Source organism: Tursiops truncatus, chromosome 10 (assembly GCF_011762595.2).
Source record: "Tursiops truncatus isolate mTurTru1 chromosome 10, mTurTru1.mat.Y, whole genome shotgun sequence".
In the NCBI taxonomy this organism is placed as follows: Eukaryota; Metazoa; Chordata; class Mammalia; order Artiodactyla; family Delphinidae; genus Tursiops; species Tursiops truncatus.
The window spans coordinates 78439411-78453086 of record NC_047043.1 but is presented as its reverse complement, the minus strand read 5'-3'; the positions used below and the strand labels follow the sequence as shown (position 1 = coordinate 78453086).

At 41.3% G+C, this 13676-nt stretch overlaps 1 protein-coding gene across 19 annotated transcripts in view; it reads left to right on the top strand.

Annotated features, from left to right (window-relative positions):
• Window positions 1-13676, top strand: part of MAGI1 (membrane associated guanylate kinase, WW and PDZ domain containing 1) — a 615965-nt gene that overhangs the window by 525500 nt on the left and 76789 nt on the right. For all 19 annotated transcript variants that reach the window (XM_073787522.1, XM_073811339.1, XM_073787519.1 and 16 more), the window contains 3 exons: window positions 4493-4585; window positions 9877-10059; window positions 10576-11196. In XM_073787522.1, coding sequence (XP_073643623.1) covers window positions 4493-4585; window positions 9877-10059; window positions 10576-11196 — 897 coding nt within the window. The remainder of the gene's footprint in view (window positions 1-4492; window positions 4586-9876; window positions 10060-10575; window positions 11197-13676) is intronic.

Sequence of the window (13676 nt, the reverse complement as noted above, 5' to 3'; positions counted from 1 at the left end):
AGATTTTAAGTTTCATTAGGTCCCATTTGCTTATTTTTGTTTTTATTTCCATTTCACTAGGAGATGGGTCAAAAAGGATCTTGCTGTGATTTATGTCATAGAGTGTTCTGCCTGTGTTTTCCTCTAAGAATTTTATAGTGTCTGGCCTTACATTTAGGTCTTTAATCCATTTTGAGTTTATTTTTGTGTATGGTGTTAGGGAGTGTTCTAATTTCATTCTTTTACATGTAGCTGTCCAGTTTTCCCAGCACCTCTTACTGAAGAGGCTGTCTTTTCTCCATTGTATATTCTTGCCTCCTTTATCAAAGATAAGGTGACCATATGTGGGTGGGTTTATCTCTGGGCTTTATATCCTGTTCCACTGATCTATATTTGTATTTTTGTGCCAGTACCATACTGTCTTGATGACTGTAGCTTTGTAGTATAGGCTGAAGTCAGGGAGCCTGATTCCTCCAGCTCCGTTTTTCGTTCTCAAGATTGCTTTGGCTCTTCAGGGTCTTTTGTGTTTCCATACAAAGTGTGAAATTTTTTGTTCTACTTCTGTGAAAAATGCCATTGGTAGCTTGATAGGGATTGCATTGAATCCGTAGATTGCTTTGGGTAGTATAGTCATTTTCACAATGTTGATTCTTCTAATCCAAGAACATGGTATATCTCTCCATGTGTTTGTACCATTTTATCTTCCAGGTCACTTATCCGTTCTTCTGCCTCTGGTATTCTGCTATTGATTCTTTCTAGAGAATTTTAAATTTCATTTATTTTGTTGTTCATCATTGTTGGCTGTTTTGTTCTTTTAGGTCCTTGTTAAACGTTTCTTGTATTTTCTCCATTCTATTTCCAAGATTTTGGATCATCTTTACTATCATTACTCTGAATTCTTTTTCAGGTAGACTGCCTATTATACTCTTCATTTGTGTGGTCTGGTGGGTTTTTAGCTTGCTCCTTCATCTGCTGTGTGTTTCTCTGTCTTCTCATTTTGCTTAACTTACTGTGTTTGGGGTCTTCTTTTCGCAGGCTGCAGGTTCATAGTTCCTGTTGTTTTTGGTGTCTCCCCCCAGTGGCTGAGGTTCGTTCATTGGGTTGTGTACGCTTCCTGGTGGAGGGGACTAGTGCCTGTGTTCTCGTGGATGAGGCTGGATCTTTCTGGTGGGCAGGACCACGTCCGGTGGTGTGTTTTAGGGTGTCTGTGACCTTATTATGATTTTAGGCAGCCTCTCTGCTAATGGGTGGGGTTGTGTTCCTGTCTTGCTAGTTGTTTGGCATAGGGTGTCCAGCACTGTAGCTTGCTGGTCGTTGAGTGGAGCTGGGTCTTAGCGTTGAGATGGAGATCTCTGGGAGAGCTTTCACCATTTGATATTATGCGGAGCCAAGAGGTCTCTGGAGGACCTATGTCCTGAACTTGGCTCTCCCACCTCAGAGGCACAGCCCTGACACCCGGCTGGAGCACCAAGACCCTGTCAGCCACACAGCTCAGAAGAAAAGGGAGGGAAAAAAAGAAAGAAGAAAGAAGGAAGGAACGAAGGGAGGGAGGGAGGAAAAGAAAAGTTATTAAAATAAATTTTTTTTAAAAAAATAAAAAGTAATTTGAAAAAAGGAAGAAGAGAGCAACAAAACCAAAAAAACAAATCCACCAATTATAACAAGCGCTAAAAACTATACGGGAAAAAAAAAAAAAAAGACAGAACCCTAGGACAAATGGTAAAAGCAAAGCTATACAGAAAAAATCACAGAAAGAAGCATACACACTCACAAAAAGAAAAAAAGGAAAAACAAAAAGATTATCTATATATTGAAAAAAACGAAGAGAGCGACCAAATCAATAAACAAATCTACCAATGATAATAAACTCTAAATACTAAACTACGATAAACATAAAAGCAGAAACAAATTAGATGCAGAAAGCAAACCCCATGTCTACAGTTGCTCCCAAAGTCCACCACCTCAGTTTTGGGATGATTCGTTGTCTATTCAGGTGTTCCGCAGATGCAGGGTACATCAAGTTGATTGTGGAGATTTAATCTGCTGCTCCTGAGGCTGCTGGGAGAGATTTCCCTTTCTCTTCTTTGTTCGCACAGCTCCTGGGGCTCAGCCTTGGATTTGGTCCTGCCTCTGCGTGTAGGTCGCCTGAGGGCGTTCCTACAGACAGGACAGGGTTAAAGGAGCAGCTGATTCGGGGCCTCTGGCTCACTCAGGCCAGGGGGAGGGAGGGGTACGGAGTGCGGGGCGGGCCTGCAGCGGCAGAGGCCGGCGTGACATTGCACCAGCCTGAGGCGCACCGTGTGTTCTCCCGGGGAAGTTGTCCCTGGATCACGGGACCCTGGCAGTCGTGGGCTGCATGGGCTCCCGGGAGGGGAGGTGTGGAGAGTGACCTGTGCTCGCACACAGGCTTCTTGGTGGCGGCAGCAGCAGCCTTAGCATCTCATACCCGTCTCTGGGGCCCGTGCTGATAGCCGCGGCTCGCGCCCGTCTCTGGAGCTCGTTTAGGTGGCGCTCTGAATCCCCTCTCCTCGCGCACCTTGAAACAGTGGTCTCTTGCCTCTTAGGCAAGTCCAGGCTTTTTCCCGGACTCCCTCCCGGCTAGCTGTGGTGCACTAACCCCTTCAGGCTGTGTGCACGCCGCCAGCCCCAGTCCTCTCCCTGGGATCTGACCAAAGCCCGAGCCTCAGCTCCCAGCCCCTGCCCACCCCAGCGTGTGAGCAGACCAGCCTCTCGGGCTGGTGAGTGCTGGTCGGCACTGATCCTCTGTGCAGGAATGTCTCTGCTTTGCCCTCTGTACCCCTGTTGCTGTGCTCTCCGCCGTGGCTCCGAAGCTTCCCCTCCGCCACCTCCCGTCTCCGCCCGCGAAGGGGCTTCCTAATGTGTGGAAACTTTTCCTCCTCCACAGCTCCCTCCCAGAGGTGCAGGTCCCATCCCTATTTTTTTGTCTCTGTTTTTTCTTTTTTCTTTTGCCCTACCCAGGTACGTGGGGAGTTTCTTGCCTTTGGGGAGGTCTGAGGTCTTCTGCCAGCGTTCAGTAGATGTTCTGTAGGAGTTGTTCCACATGTAGATGTGTTTCTGATGTATTTGTGGGGAGGAAGGTGATCTCCATGTCTCACTCCTCCGCCATCTTGAAGGTTTCCTACCTTGTAATTTTTAATGACTGCATATTATTCCCTTTTATGAATCTCTGCACTTCATTTAGCCATCTGTTTATTAATAGATGCTTAGGTGTTTCCTCATTTTTCATTGCAATCTTTAAAAATAATAGGCTTAGTACCCCTTCAATGTAATAAGTGAATATCAGGTATATGTATATTAAGTATAATACTTCTCTTATTATAATATTGAATATAATAAATATAGACCATAGCATGGAAGTTGGCAAACTTTTTCTGTAAATGGCCATATAATAAATACTTTAGGCTTTGCTATTCATACAGTCTCTATTAAAACTGCTCACCTCTGCCCGTATGGTATGAAAACAGCTACAGACTATATGTAAACAAGTGGACATGGCTGTGTTTCAGTAAAACATTATGTGTGAACACTAAAATTTGAACCTCATGTAATTTTCATGTGTTACAAAATATTCTTTTTAGATTTTTTTCAATCATTGAAATATGTAGAAACCATTCTTGGCTTACAAGCTTTATAAAAATAGACATTAGGACCAGTTTGGCCTATAAGTCATAGTTTGACAACCACTGCCATAGACCGTATTTTAAAGAGAGTGTGTTTGTATGTGTCTATGTGTGTGTGAGTATACTTACCCATTGAAAAGGTCTCCTTTCTACCTTAATCTCTTTCTATTTAAAACTTTTTAAAAATTTTTTTATGAGTTTGGGGAATGGGAGTGTACAATTGATATATGAGTGTTAAAATTGATGTACATATACATCATTATCTCAGCTGGAAAAGTGACTTTGGGGTAGATCTCAAGGGTCACTCGTAGTGGGTTATTTCTGGGCCTCCAAAGTGAGTACGACTTAGGACTGAGGAGTTTTAGTAATGGGTCCCATTTGGGTTTGAGAGATGATAGGGGATCTCACCTTAGTAAACTGCTACAATCCACCTTCACTGCCCAAGACAAGCAGGCTTCAGCAGCCCAAGCTAGGTCTAAATTGCATTAGAGAAGTTTCTCCCATACTGGGCCAGCTTTAGTTAACTCTGTATCTTTCCTGATATTTTTTACTTGGTCTCACTTTGTACTCTCCAGCCAGAGAGAGCTGGAGATTTTATTAGTTGTATTTTTATTGGTTGTATTACACACACACACACACACACACACACACACACACGCACGCACACAGTGGGAGGGACCTTATTATCCTTAACATAGAGTGGGGTTAGGTACCAGTTTCTTTTCATTCGAAGCTCTCTGCTTCTGGTTTTATAGGTTTGGGTAGTTTTATAATGAAGAAGAAGGTGAATCCTAAGTAAGGCGACCTACGTAAGTAATCTTAAGTAAACAAATGGAAGGAAAAACAGCAAACTGTTTCTTGTCTTCTTGTAGAATGGACAGAAGATCATTCATCGCTCGTGCCTCCTATTATTCCAAACCACCCCCCAAGCAATCCGGAGCAGGCCAGAGAAGCTCCACTTCAGGGTAAAGTGTTTTTATAATTGCATCCTAATTTGGCTCAAAATTTTAACTTTTTTAGAGAAACTTTAAAGAGTGGAATCTTGTAACACCCAAGTCATTCCAAAGAATTGTTCCTAGACAGTTCTTTGTTGTGGGCTGTCCTGTATGTATTGTAGGACACTGAGCAGTGTTCCTGGCCTCTACCCACTAGATGCCAGGAGAATCCCTCCCACTTTGTGACAAACAAGTCCCCAGATATTGCCAAATGCCCCTGGAGGGGGGGAAATCATCTTAGAGTTGTGAATCCTTGATTTCGAGACCACAGATATTTAATAGTGTGTTAAATAAGATACACTGAAAATTCAGCACTAGATATTTCAAGATTCTAGTCAACGTATTTGCTTTTGACTAAGATTTTCTTGTAAATGTAAAGTGGTTTGATATTATTGTGTTGTAAACTCTAACCTCTATTCTTGCTGCAGTTTGGGCATTTATGCATGTTTACATCGCTTCACTGGGTCTCACTTATTTACATTCACAAGTAGTATGCATCCCCTACAGAGATTCCTTTTTGAAAATTGGAAGCTCCAGAATCTTGCTACTTTCAGGCCTCATTACTCTTAAGGGATAGAAAAGGTTTGGGGGTTTTTTGTTTAGTTTTTTTCTTTTAAATAAAAAAAATAGAACAAGCAGCATATTTGATAGGGTTGGGGAGTTTGTGTTACAGAACCATGAAAAAAACTGTAAAATTTGTGTTCCTTCTGTCAACATTTTAAAAGAAATAAATAATTGTGTCAGACATTAAAAGATAAGTAGAATAACTCTTTTCCCTAATTTTCATTCCTCCATTGTAATTTTCATAAGAAAAATTGTTTCCCTTTTAGCTGATATTGTCATGAGATTGGTATTAATATCAACTTATGTAAAATAATTTCATACTTTTCTATGATGTTAATGGTTTTAATACAGATAGAACATAGAAGATAATAACATATTAATTCATATCAACATGATTGGGGCCTGCTTTGTATTTTTTTAAATATGAAATTCCTCTGTGGCCTCATGTTGTCTTATTTTCCTGCTCATGGTAAGTTAGCTACACTAACTTTTCAGTTCCTTGAACCTCTTTTCAATTCCTTAAATCAGCAAAACTATGGACCACATCAGGGCCTTTGCATATGCTGTTCCCTGTGTGCAGCTGTCTTTTCCTCCCACTCTTTGCTTTGCTAACTTCTACTCATCTAAGGTTTTTGCTGGATTCCCCTGTCTTATTCACTCTTCCCATCCTAAACTTCTTATTTCTAGAATTTAACTGTTGATAATTAGTGTTTATTTGTGTTTAATTATCTAACAATAGTTTCCTCTTCAGACTTTAAATCCTATGGAGGCAGGAGACTGGTTTTATTTCCCACTGGGGGATACCCCGAACTAGACCTAGTCGCCTCTGCTAAATTTATTATTGTGTGAAACAACGTATGTACATCCATGATAACCAGCCTAGCTTCCTTAAAGAATTGTCTTAGAGATTAAATCAATTAAAGCTTTAAAGTTTCAGGTTCTGGGTGCCACATGCTTAGTGCACCAGCTGAGTTAAGAGTCCACATGGAATTGATCTCTATTAGGAACTTTATCTCAGATTCTTCTCTTGTTTTAGGCCTTTCTTTCCTTTTCTTTTTTACTTTAGTCCTCTAGGCTCCCATAGTGGTTAGGGTTTGGGAGAGGCTCACTGAACTCCCTGTGGGAACTAGTCATTATTCTTAAAACCCTTCTACTCCATAGTCTCTACATTGATTCTTGTCTTTCACATATAGTCATATCTTTGGAATATAATGGATACAGAAGCCAGTTTAAATCCATACCCTTTGACTCCAAGCTGCAATTGTGAGAAACATTAAATTGGATATTATCATCATAGGTTACAACTCTGAGTTCCCTGCCTGCTGGTTAAGCATCCTGGTCTATGTTCCTGACAGTACTCTCAGGAAGAAGCTGTATAGCTAATAGGGTTAGATTGTTTGATATTAATTTTGCTAAGTTCACTGCTCAACTAAACTTGCTTCTGATCAAGAGTGTACTTCTCATCCCAGCAAATGATAATTTTAAAGAGATCTGCTCTTGGGAAATCTCTCCATCTTCCACCTTAATACTCAGAGAGAGATTTTTGTAGCTGCCCGTTTACCCCACCCACTTCACCACCACCATCATCAAAATAATAGCCTACATTTATTGAGCTCTTTTATGCAGCAGCCACCTCCCTAAGCACTTTACCTATGTTATCTGTCCACAGTTCTTCCTTACAACCATCATGTGAATGTTGAGGTTGGTACCCTCATTACCTCCACTTATGCATCCGACCCTCAGGCAGAGAGACGTTTAGTAACTTGCCCAAAGCCACACAGCCAGGAAGTAGTAGAGCACAGATTTGAACCCTAGCTGTCATTAGGAACAGCTTAGCTTTTGGCTAACACCTTTTTGTTGTAGTTTTTTGTGGGTTACTTCATTGCATAGTCTCAATGTGTGCCATCCAGTTTGGCTGCTACTGGCTATGTGATACCAGTTAAATTCAAGTTCATTACAATTAAAAACTCAAAAATTCAGTTCCTCGGTTCCACTAGCCATGTTTCAAGGGCTCAAGAGCTGCGTGTGACCAGCAGCTGCCATGTTGGACAGTGCAGATACAGAGCATTTCCTGCGTCACAGGACGTGCTCTTGGACAGCACTAGTGTAGGGTATTCAAACAGTATTACCAAGAATAGTGCAGCCTGGCAGAGAAGCAAGCACCTATGGTTTATTCAGGAATAGATGTTTGGGCCGAGACCCAGAAGATCCTGATTCAGTGAGTCCAGGGCAGCCCCTACATCTTTAAAAAGTTGCCCAGGTGGTCCTCACACATAACCACATCTACAAGTGGTGACTAGTAAAGAGATTAGCATCGCTTAGAAAATGACACGTGCCACAGGGCTGCAGCAGAGAGCTCCACATTCCACTGCTTGTGGGTAGAAAAGCATTTCTTTTCCAAAACTACAATAACTGATGATCTACCCATACATAAAATGTAATAAAATGTGCATAAATGTGAAACCCTCTGATCTTCCCTCCCTAGTTAAGTTTTGAAACAGGAAGTCAGTGGTGTAATTTCAATGTCTTCTTCATGTCTCTTAAGCTGAAAACATTCTGAGCTCAAAATATGCTAATGGCTTTAAAACATTTCATTCAGATAATCTGCCAGATACATTTTTACATTTTCTAACTTTGCCTATAATCAGGGTGGGAAACTTACACACTCAACCACCTCTTTCTGCCTTCTCAACGACACGTTAAATCTCATTTCTTTGCGTTGTTGTTCATTCATTCATTCAGCACACGTTTTTGGAGCACATACAATGAAACAGGCCACGTTCTACACACTGGATATACAAGCAGAAATCCTTATGGGGTTTCCATTTTAGTGTTGTATGGGTGGGCATGTGCAGTGCCCCTCCTGCAAGGGGCTGGGGAGAGGGAGACAAAACCCCCAACCAATAAGTAAGATGTATACTGCGTGGGATGGTGGTAAATGCTAACAACAGAAATGAAGCAGGTAAGGGGGATTGTGAATGTTGAAGGAGGTATTGCAGTTTTTAATACGGTGGACAGAGAAAGCCTCACTGAGAAGGTGATGCTATTGATGTCTTTGCATAAGTGAAATACATTTCCCTTCGAGCTCGCCCTAGTAGCCTCTGCCTCAAGAATGTCTGCTATTCACATATCCCAAAAAGGAAAATTTGGGGGTTATCTCAACGGTCCTCGATTTTCCATCTAGTAATTACCATAGCAACTGTTTCAGTACAAGCCCTGGCTGCGCTTGACATCACCTCCCTGGCGCTCTGGCAGACGACTTCGCATGGTGAATCCTGCTAGGTCTCACCTTTCATTAGCCACGGTGACAGGGCTGTAGTTTGTCATGCTTCCCACCAGCCTTGGGACTGCTCTAGAGAGGAGGAGGTGAGTGAGCAGACCTGTGACTCCAGGCAATTTAAAACAGCCTTCTTAAGAGCCAGAAACTTTTGAAGTGTGCAGTTAAAGATTGTATGTATGCCCAGAGACCTTTTAAAAAAGATACAGCTAACCAAAAATAACTTTCCTTCCTGGGTGCCAGCCTGGTAGTACAGGGGTATATAGAGACATGGAGACTTTTTCTCCTGTTCGTTTGTTTTATTATTTTTTAATTTTTATTTATTTATTTATTTGTATAACATTTTTGATAGAAAAGAAATAGGGCATGTGGAGAAGCTGTGGTCAGGGCGGGAGATGGGAAATATAATTAGGAGAGTTGAAAGAGTCTGAGCATAGAATGATGTTCACTCCCCGGGGTAATCAGGAAAATTCCAATGAGCTTCTTAATTGCAGAGAAATGCCCAAACCCAAAATAAAATTTTGGGTTTGTGTACAAAATGTTATTTGTGAATGTTACCAAGAAAACTCAATAAATCCTTAGGTAGCATGTTTGGAAGCTGTATATCTATTAATTTATTTTAAACAAGACAACTGAATTTGGAGCCATCTGGCTCTTGTTACTGTTTTGTTTAGTTCAGGTTTTTTTCTTTTTCCTTAAATATTCTAAGCCACATGTCCTAAACGTTTTTTAAATATTAAGTTTTAGCAGCAGACATATCTAGGCAATTCCACAAATTGTTAAATGATGCAAATGAACAGGAAAAATCAGGTGAATTTTAGAATTCAATTCACAGTAGAGTTATGACTCTTTAATTTTTAATATAGTGATTCTCCATTTTTATCAAGTTATTCTTTGTGACTCTACTATGTCTCCTAGTATTATCTATTTAGTTTGAGAATGAATTTTCTGTTTGTCTGAAAGCTAAAGTTTTTGCTTAATTGGTTTTATAAGTGGAAGCCAAGCACAGGGCAATATATTGGAAGCCATACTGGAAAATATAAACGATGACAAAACAGAAGACACCAAGCAAAGACCCGCTCCTCTTTCTCTGAAGAACTTCACGTAGCTTGTTGTCAGACTACATGAACTAAAACTAGGGATCCATGTCAGACGATGGACACCAATGTCATCCTTCTCTTACATTTTCTTTTGGATCTTTGTGCTGACACACTATGTACCCTAGCCCCCTCCTTACACAAAGGGGCCTAGGAACTCCCTTAGTACTGAAGTCAAGAGAGGACTTTCTTAGGGCACCTTTGTGCCCACATGCCCCAGCACAGGAGCTTGGAGAAGTTATCTCTAAGTTCTTATCATTTCTTAGTTAATTCATCTTTTCACTCCTGGTGATGTTCCTTACACATTTCTTGTTTTAATCCAGGCAAACCCTTTTTTACACGAAACCCTTCAGAGTTGAAAGGCAAATTCATTCACACGAAGCTGCGGAAAAGCAGTCGTGGCTTTGGCTTCACGGTCGTTGGAGGGGATGAGCCTGACGAGTTTCTGCAGATCAAGAGCTTGGTCCTAGATGGTCCCGCCGCGTTGGACGGCAAGATGGAAACAGGTATGAGACACCACATGGTCCTGTGTGGTCAGGACCAGATGACACCATGATTTCATAAGTTTGTAAGTGTCCTTTAGAAACTTGGCGAATGAACAAGGTTCCTGCACTAAGTAAATGCATTCCCTGGTATAAATGAAAAGCTTTGAAGCATTTTAACATTTCCCCATTTTGGGGAACTGTTAGGGTGCTGTTGAGTACAGTAAGGCAGTAATTTACTAAAAATGTAGATCCATTTGAATAAATGATTCTCACCTTGGTTTTTTATAGTGAGAATTTTTTTCAGAAGAAAGCTCCAATGTTCTTTCAATGATCATTATATTCTCATTAGCAGGGAAGACACTAGATGCTACAAAAATGCCTGATTAGCATAACATAACTAATAGAAGCAGTCTCTTTGTGCTTTACGGTACTACCCCCAAACAGTTTCAGTTCAGCTTCCTATTGGTAGGATTTGATAGTATAAAATTGGTATAACTTTTCTGGGCACTGTTTTTTTAACCGTCAACTCTTTTGCAGGAGATGTGATTGTGAGTGTGAACGACACCTGTGTTTTGGGACACACACACGCACAAGTTGTGAAAATCTTCCAGTCCATTCCCATCGGTGCCAGCGTGGACCTTGAACTCTGCCGAGGTTATCCATTGCCTTTTGACCCAGATGACCCCAACACGAGTTTAGTGACCTCTGTGGCCATTTTGGATAAAGAACCAATTATTGTGAATGGGCAAGAGACCTATGACTCGCCGGCTAGTCACAGTAGTAAAACAGGCAAAGTCAATGGCATGAAGGACGCCAGGCCAAGCAGCCCTGCAGACGTGGCTTCAAATGGTTCCCATGGTTACCCCAATGACACTGTCTCTTTGGCTTCCTCCATAGCCACTCAGCCAGAACTCATAACTGTTCATATAGTCAAAGGGCCAATGGGCTTTGGTTTTACTATTGCGGACAGTCCTGGAGGTGGCGGCCAAAGAGTGAAACAGATCGTCGACAGTCCAAGGTGCCGAGGCCTGAAGGAAGGGGATCTTATAGTGGAAGTTAACAAGAAGAACGTGCAGGCTCTGACTCACAACCAAGTTGTGGACATGCTGATCGAATGTCCAAAGGGAAGTGAGGTCACATTGTTAGTGCAACGAGGAGGTATGTAGATTTATTATCTTTCATTGTTTTTAAACCCAAATCCATTATTGTACTTACTGGTTATCAGGTAGCTACTTGGGGCTTTCTGCATGTCTGTTCCTTTAAGATCATTTTTATTTAAATATTGGGAAATGCATTCAAAATGCCTTCTGATTTCTCTAAATGCTAGCCTCTTTAGAATAAAGGTTATGTTTATACTTTATGTATTTATACAAAGGGACATGCAGCTAGAGTGATACTGTTACCGAAAGTGGGGTCTGGCTGCTTGCCACTCAAAAGCTAATAAAGAGGCAAGCTTGGTGGAAAGGAAAGTTTGTTTTATTTCAGAGGCGGGCAACCTGGGGAGAGGGGTGACTCATGTCCAAAGGCCAGTTCCCCTGCAGCAGACAGTCAGTGGGCAAGAGTTTTTATAGCCAGAGGGAGAGGGTTACAATGCAGAAACAGCACAGTCAGCTCTGACAGTCATCTTGAAATTGGCCAAGCAGTGGTCTGATCAGTGTCATCTTGATTGTTTCAAGTACAGTTAGTCTTCAGTTCCAGGGTCAGTTTGTTCCCGTTTCTTTGAGACCAGTTCTCAGAATTGTGGCAGCTTCTGTCATGGCTGCAGTCTGGTCATCATGTAGTTAATTTCTTCCACCTGGTGTGGGTTTCTGTATCTACTAACCAGCTCAAAGGATATGGCTATGAATGTTTAGCCCTTGAGAAGGAACTAAAGGTCCCTGACTTTGCTTAATGACTAAACTGTTATTATTTGGTTCTGTTTGACTGTTTTCCTTAGCTTCTGCATTTTCTCACTTCTCTGATTAAACTTATTCTTTGAGTAAAGTTTTTCAATAGACAAAGGTGGAGGACATGGTCGGGAAAGGACCATAGGGTCCTGCTCTGTTTCAGTACCTTTAAATGTAAATCAGACTGTGCTTTTTAAAACCCATTAAGCTTTGAAAACCTTTATCTTTTAATTCTCCTGAACCTGGTCGACACAGTGTGCATGCAAAACGTGGCTCTCGGCCACTCTTCCAGCCTCGTCTCACACTCCTGTCCCTTCCTCACCGTGCTTGGCCACCTGGCTTCTTTTCTGTAGTGCCTTCACTACTCTAAGCCCTTCTATCTCAGGGCCTTTGCACTTTCTGTTTCCACTGCTTGGAAGACTCTTTTCCCCAGCTCTTGCCTTGGCTGGCTCGGTCTCATTCAGGGCTCCCCCTGAGAGAGGGCTTCTCTGATTACTTATCTAAAGTCGCACCCAGCACTCCTATGTAATCTCTGCTGCATCACCCCATTTCTTAATAGCTTTTATTATGATCATTATTATCCCAAGCCATTGTTTTATATATTTACTTATTTTTCTTTGTTCCTCTCTCTTTTTTTTTTATTGGAGTATAGTTTTTAAAATTTTTATTGGAGTATAGTTGATTTACAATGTTATGTGAGTTTCAGGCATACCGCAAAGTGAATCTGTTATACATGTACATATATCCACTCTTTTTTAGATTCTTTTCCCATATAGGTCATGACAGAGTATTGAGTAGAGTTCCCTGTGCTGTACAGTAGGTCCTTATTGGTTATCTACTTTATATATAGTAGCGTGTATATGTCAATCCCAATCTTTGAATTTATCCCTCCCCGAACCTTATCCCCGGGAATCGTAAGTTTATTTTCTACATCTGTAAATCTATTTCTGTTTTGTAGATAAGTTCATTTGTACCCTTTGTTTTTAGATTCCACATATAAGCGATATCATATGATATTTGTCTTTCTCTGACTTCTCTCAGTGTGACAATCTCTAGGTCCATCCAAGTTGCTGCAAATGGCATTATTTCGTTCTTTTTTATGACTAATATTCCATTGTGTATATGTACCACATCTTCTTTATCCATTCCTCTGTTGATGGGCATTTAGGTTGCTTCCATGTCCTGGCTATCGTAAATAGCACTGCAATGAACATTGGGGTGCGTGTATCTTTTTGAATTACGGTTTTCTCCAGATATATGCCCAAGAATGGGATTGCTGGATCAGATGGTAGCTCTATTTTTAGTTTTTTAAGGAACCTGCATACTGTTCTCCATAGTGGCTCTACCAGTTTACATTCCCACCAACAGTGTAGGAGGGTTCCCTTTACTCTCTCTTTTTCATTCGAATATAAGCTCCATAAAGCCAGAGCCCACCTCTGCATGTTGACAGCTGAATCCCCAGTACTTAACACAGTACCTGACTCCCCCTAGGTGTTCATGAATGAATAGGTAGTGAATGAATGAATGGATATGTGATTATTTATACTTGGCAGCAACAATGGCTCCACCAATCGTATCAAAAACATCTCAGCATATGCACATTTTAATGAAGGGGTTATGGATCTCAGAGAAGTGGGGTATTCTAAATCCTGAGACAGTTGGCTTTCTTTCCCCTGCCAGCAACCCCCCACCTCTGTGCCACCGGAACTCCCAGGACCTCACACTGAGAAACATTTTACGCCTGTTGAAATG